This window comes from Trachymyrmex septentrionalis, unplaced genomic scaffold (assembly GCF_001594115.1).
Source record: "Trachymyrmex septentrionalis isolate Tsep2-gDNA-1 unplaced genomic scaffold, Tsep1.0 scaffold83, whole genome shotgun sequence".
Lineage (NCBI taxonomy): Eukaryota > Metazoa > Arthropoda > Insecta > Hymenoptera > Formicidae > Trachymyrmex > Trachymyrmex septentrionalis.
The window spans coordinates 706571-713587 of NW_017306018.1; the positions used below are offsets into that span (position 1 = coordinate 706571).

The following is a 7017-nucleotide window of genomic DNA, read 5'->3' on the forward strand; positions in this document are numbered from 1 at the left end:
TTTTTATTTTCCCTTTTAAAGAATATGTTTTTAAATATTTTTTAATCTCACTTATTTTAAAATTATTTATGCGAATTATTATTAGAAAAAACTCACCCCCATGAAAACTACAAAGACTAGACGTATTACTGCTACTGCTTTCTGGTTGCTTCGGATTTGCCATTGGATATCGCCAAAATTCTTGCCCCAGCAATGCCAGCGATGACAATTGTTGTCTATTTTTTGCCTCTCGCATTGCTCTCGGTAAAGTCAATTGCACTGGCAATTCATCACTGCTTGCCAAACAAAAGTAAATACAGATAAACTCAAATTTGCCGAATTGGATTTGTGATATATGAGTACATACGGAATTGTTAGCTCTAACGATTCAAGTTTGATCATTTAGCCTTTTTGACTGTTGTGTGAATTCAAGTTGTTATTTATTATTTAAATTAATAATACTCTCTACACAAATATTATATATAACGATCTCGTGAATCATTCATGTTTCAAAATCATTTTCATGTTTATCAATGATAAACATGATTTGGAAAGAATTCAATAACGGTACCTTTTATTACTTTTAAATAAAAAATAATTAAGATCACGATTTGTGATGAATGAATTTTATAGATGTGAGATTATAAAAAAAGATGATAATTTGTCACATAGACATGTCAATGGTTTGTTATTTCCGGGACGGAAATCCATGTATAAATAAAAAAGAGAAAAGAAAGCACTTACCAACATTGTGAGTAGTGTGCAATCAGTGAGGGGATATTTTCAAATCTATTCTCACTCGTTTCCAAACTTAATTTGCCCTTGTTGGCTTGGATCAGGTAATGCTCAATGTAAGGTCCCTTTCCGACAGGTAATCTCACTGAGAGAGCCATTGTGTTGCCTTGGCTCGATTGTCGCACCACAAAATTCTACAACAAAGAAAATGTTTAAATAAACAATGATTTAAGCCTTTCACACAACAGAAGAAATATTATAAATATTAATAAAAAGTAAATATTAAATATTAAAGATATAGAAAAGTATAGAAATTAAATGGTAATAGAAATTACGTTTAATCTCTACTTCTTTCATTTCTCTAATATGAGGCATTATTTATTAAGTGATCCACCTAAATTTTCAAAATTTGAATTCCGCGCGCATATAGGTCTCCCGTGATTGGTTGATAAGTCATATCCCCTACCCTTTGCTGCTATTATGCGCAATAGCTCATCTTGCGTCTTTCCACCATGCTAGGATTTATGGGTAAAGCGCTCCCCTCCCTCCCCCGTCCCTCTCCCACCATTGTCGCTATTATGATCGTCGTTGCATAACTTCTCTATAAGCACGAGGTTTGACAGTCATTTTTTATTAGATTGTCATAACGCGCGTAAAATCATACTTTTAAAGCACGGTTTAAGATAAAAATCAATCTTTTTATGTAAAACTCGCTGTATCGTGCTGTATACATACATAGGGCGAGTTTTTTAATTCATCGCATTGATAAATCGCATTGTGCACAAATGTATAAATTTTGTTCCGTAAAATTGCATTTACGCATAATACAAGTGATCAATTGGTGAATTAGAAAACTCGGCCAGGTAATGGTAAACATGGCAAAGAGAAAAATGAACAATGATAATCTAGAATTTCATAAAACAAATGAAATGTGCAAATTTTTTTAGAAACAACACTTTTGTCTACAATACACAAATTAAATCTTTTTTTTTATAAGAAAGTTTTTATTTATTGGATTCGACGAACAGGTAGATGATGATTCATATTTATATCCTTTATAATTTTGATATCACGTACATAATTGGATTCAGCGATCTCAAAAACTATAATGAAATCATAATAGAAATCTAACCAATTTTTTTACACACACATGCGCACGCGCGCGCGCTCACACACACACACTGCGATGGTAGTAAATCTCATTTTCACTACACTGTGAAGAGATCAAATCGGTGCCACTCGTTATTCTTCATAAATAATTATTAGAATAAAGTTAAGAATGAATAAATATTAAAAGTAAGAATTTATTATTAACTTCCAATATATAATAATAAGATTAGAGAAGTTCTTTGATCTCTATCGAGCCCTACACTTACCCCTTCCTCTTTGCCCTGTAACAAATGAAAGGCCCCGGCTCTCTGGATATCCGGCAAAAACCAGATTGGGTGAGAGCGTATAAGCCTTTCAATTAGGGAAATATCACAAGCCACTTCACTGCCAGAATCTTCCATAGATCTTGAAGATACTTCTGAAGTAGCCGATTCTTCTGATAATGATTCTTCGCTCTAATAAGAAAAAATGTTATCATATTAATATAATGTAAATAAAATAATAACTTTATTATATGTCAAGAATAAACTAAACATGTAGCTTTATAAAGAAAAATATTAAAGTTAAAAGATTGCAAAATTTTGTGCGAAATATGTCCTTTTAAACAGATTTTTTTCAATTATGTTCTTTATTTATAACTGCCTATTAAAGAAATGCTATTTATTAAGATTAAATGTTGTTAGGAAAAGAAAGAGAAATTAAATACATCGCATTTCGTATTAAGCGCTCTTTTGAATATCGTAGTCACATTCAATTATTTATTGTCAGTTTTTTTTTCTCTTTCTTTTAAATTATCAACAAGGATGCGTTCCAAAATCAACTTTGATCAACTTCGGAAGTTATAAAATTGAAGGGAGTATAGGTTAATTAAGCTAGTACACACTTTATAACGTATATGCTACGTTTTACATATGTGTTACACATTATGACAGTAGAAATAAATAAACGCTCCTCCTCAAAATATGTGAATCTCTTTTATTGTTCCAAACTATGGATTCTAATTCATTTGCCAGACATTGCAAAGATAAATAAGTAGACAAATTAATTATTTGTAAAATAGTTGTTTGTACGTGTTTACAGGTCAGTAAATATCAATGTCAATATGTTTATAAATTTATAATCTTGAAAGTAACATGAAAGTTACTTAAGAAACTTAATATAACTTTCATGTTACTTTCAAGATTATAAATTTTAAACATATTGACATTAATATTTACTGACCTGTAAATACGTACAAACAACTATTTTGCAAACAATTAACTTGTCTACTTATTTATCTTTGCAATATCTAACAAGTAAATTAGAATCCATAGTTTGGAACAATAAAAGAGATTTACATATTGTGAGGAGGAGCGTTTATTTATTTCTTTGGTTCACTTTATTTTCCATTTCTATAGTACTTTTTTGCGAAAAAGAGGAAAACATATACTTAGGCCATATTGTATATTTATGTATATTTAAAATGGATTAAATTTTACTCTTTCTTAAAATTTTTACTGCATCCATGTAAATATTTGAAGAAGTTTCATACTTTTTCTAATATTGAGAAATATTAACTTTTTTTAATCTGACGATCAATTTTTAATTTTGGATTTAGAAAAAAATTATAAAAACTCATAAATCTTATGTATGCCATTTTTATATTATCGGTTATTTTACGTATATAAGATCGATGTGCATTAATAATGGAAAAGTAATTCGGACATTACAACTTACAATTAAGGAAACATTGAATACTTTTTTTTTATCGTCTTTCGTTCTTAACAGCTCACCTGTACATGATGTAGCTGCATCGGTTGATGCTGCAGCGAATTTGACGGTGGAGTGCTCGGTGAGATCACTTGAACAGTCTCGTGCTGTTGCAGATACGGTTCCAGGAAGACATCACTTCTATAACAACAAAGAAGGGAGAAAAAAAATTACAATTTGTCACTTATTTAAATTTTGCTTTACGACGTAGAAATAGTTATTACGGAAACAGCATAAAGTAATATTTGTTTTTCCGTGTTGGAAAGTCCTTTTCTTCACTGCTCGTATACCCAAGCAGAACAAGACATTATAATATCAAAATGATGTCAAAATGACTCCAAAATATTAATTACGGTGATTCATTTTAACGTCATTTTGACATTACCGATGATGCCAGTGCGCTACGCTCTTCTCACTATGCTGCCTATATGCGCGAACTAATAATTTTTTCTCATCGAATAGAGATATGTATTATTTTTTTATCGATAAAACAATAAACAAGAGATAGAAATAGTACAAATTAAGGATTTCTTAAAGAAAAAGTACATTTTATTTTCTCTAAAAAAAATGATTTTTTGAATTCCCGCATTGTGCTTCGCCGCTAGATAACGACCCAGTATTATCTGCTATAAAGTTCTATATTACCAAAATAGCGCATTCCTTTTATCTGTGCTGAAATGCCGACAATCTTCCTATTAGTTATTTCTATCGCCATTTCGATTTAGTTGTCTGTACTTCAATAAGCGCTTAATATTATTGATATAAGGTATAATTAGTAGGTCAAAAATGGAGGACCTTATGCGCTACTTTGGTATATATATGTATAGAGCTTTAATTTCCTAATTTTAGCATTGACTGCGTTCAGCGGACTCAACAGTAGAGTGAGCTGCTATTGATATATTCTTCCAGATCTAAAATGCTGGTTGGATGATCTAAAAGAATACAATAATAGCGAGTGCTCATTTAACGGTTGAGTCCGCTGAACGCAGCCATTGGGTATATTCAGTACTATGATCGCTCACTAAGCACTCAGTGAGTTCTTGTATCTGTTTGGTCTATATTTTTAAATCTAACAGAATATGCCAATCAAAGGCAAGAGCTCACTGAGCGCTCAGTGAGCGGTTGTAATACTGAATGCACCCATTAACTCATGTCCGTGTACATACATATATGCTGGATCCAGTGGATGCATTCAGAATGACAACCGCTCATTTGAACGCTCAGTGAGCTCTTACACCTGATTGGCATATTCCATTAGATCCTAAAATATAGATCAATCAAATGAAAGAGCTTATTGAGCGCTCAATGAGCAGTTGTAGTTCTGAATGTACCAATTGTGAATCCAGTACGCACGTTCGCACCTGCGTCATATCAGTCGTGTACCAACCTATACGATACTCTATACATGTTGCTGCTTGGGACTGCGTGCTGCTTAGGACTGCTGTCTCGCATCACTGTAGCGACTTCCTAAAGTGTTGCACTTTATGAACGAATCAAATTTTATATAGCCTTCAGTTTACCGATTTCAAAATGAGTAACGAAAGATGAAAAATCTTAGTGAGAAAATCTCAGTACAGAAAGCATACTAACGAATCTGTGGAGAAAAACAATGAAGAAATTAAAAAAAACAAACTGAATTCATTTTTTGTTATTAAATCAGAGGAAAATAAAAGTGACTAAGAAAATGAATCTAGTTCTTCTCCCCCAAGTGCCAATACGGAATCTGTCAAATCTTCGCTTCCTGAAACTTCTGAAGCTTCTTGCGGTGCAAGTGCAGATATTCTTCAAGCAACGTTTATCGCTCAAGAATTTAAGCAACAAAAGCTATCTGAATCAAAATGACTCCAAAATGATCATTAAAAGTCATTTTTCAATCATTTTCGATTTATTTTGACGTTATCGTGACTTGTTGTTCTGCTTGGGAACTGAGTGGATAATTAATGATCGCACCAGGGAATATTCAGCAATTCACGGCATGAAACAAAACAACACATATAGATTTTGCTCACTAATAAGCATGTGTACAAGACCAGATAACACGCTACTTATCAAAATCATTATTCAAATGTCATCTTTTAAATGGTGAAAAAAGCTTTCGTCACTGACATATTTACTCTCGAAGTATTGATAGAGTACTACGGACCATGTCTTGCATTTGATGGGACATCTCAATTTAATAACAAAAAAGGATTTAACGACTAGAAAAATGTTTTCAGTCGGGTATCTCATGAAAATTCACCAATCTGCTGGCGAAGGAGTGAAATTGACTGGACGAGAGGACTTACGATCAATTTTTTGGGTCATAATTAATAATCTTAGCAAGTTTAAAAAATGACATAATGCATATTAATGATTTCACAGAAAATTTGCTTTCGTCATCAACCTATCATCCTTAAGTCCAGCTGAAATACGAAAAAAAGTAATCGGTTTGCAGAAAATATATCTATTCGACCTTAAAGAAAGTTTTTCCAATGAATGCTTTCATTTTTGGTGCACACTGTTCCTTGAACTGTGAAAATTCAGAAACAGCTTTGAAAATGAATTAATTCAGAAACACATTGCAGTGGTACAAAAACCAAAATATTCAGTGTCGTAATCAAACTGGATTAACCGATTAATTAAAATATCTTATATGAATATCGCAACGTGGAATGATACACACAGAAAGTTAGGAGTTAATAGATGTAAATATAACAGTATCACTAGAGAAAGTATCACAAGAAAATAAAATGGCTACTCTCTATCGATAGAGTCGATTGATCAGTAAGAGCGGGAAAATTAATATTCAACAGTATTTCTGCCGAAATTGATGGCAATCGAGCGTGAATCATTCTCAGAAGATCAGTCGAAATATCTATCTATATCTTACATTCCTTCTCTTTTTATAAAACGATTTACCTTTTAACGCCAATTTCCGCATAGCGACTTCTGTTAACTGTTCGTGTTGCCACCATGTTTCGGCCGTCGCCATTGTTGGGATTCGTATACAATGTCAGTATGTCACTATTGTTAATGTTGCCGATGATTGGCGGTAACATTATGGTAAGAATCCACAATCGAATTTCTCACGATTGAACAACGATAATCAGCATTTTATAGACGCACTGATGCAAGATTCTTTTGGGATTCTTTAGGAAAAGCAGATTCTGTTTGATTACTCGATTGGGCTTTAAAATAAATGAAAATTGATCTATGGAGGTATGAATGTTAAGTCGTGAAATATCGGTTGCAAATTGTTAATTCATTTTTAATAATTAATAGTTTATTTGCCAAAAGAATTTTATTATGAGGAAAATAATCTTAGTAGTGTACATAATCTTTCTTAAAAGTAATTTCTCTCTCTAATTTTTCTAAATGTTAAATTATTAATTATTTAATAATTTTCCAATATTATTTTAAAAGTTTCAAAAAATGGAAGAACAGTTGCAGTTTATAACAGAAATC

The 7017-nt window shown here is 32.0% G+C and overlaps 1 protein-coding gene across 1 annotated transcript in view; it reads right to left on the reverse strand.

Moving 5' to 3' along the window:
* LOC108755117 (protein sprint) overlaps positions 1-7017 on the reverse strand; it is a 21994-nt gene that overhangs the window by 10316 nt on the left and 4661 nt on the right. Inside the window, exons 2-6 of the mRNA XM_018497940.1 lie at positions 6472-6719; positions 3597-3714; positions 2091-2279; positions 724-908; positions 97-272 (exon numbers count right to left, since the gene is read on the reverse strand). Coding sequence (XP_018353442.1) covers positions 97-272; positions 724-908; positions 2091-2279; positions 3597-3714; positions 6472-6611 — 808 coding nt within the window. The 5' untranslated portion in view covers positions 6612-6719. The remainder of the gene's footprint in view (positions 1-96; positions 273-723; positions 909-2090; positions 2280-3596; positions 3715-6471; positions 6720-7017) is intronic.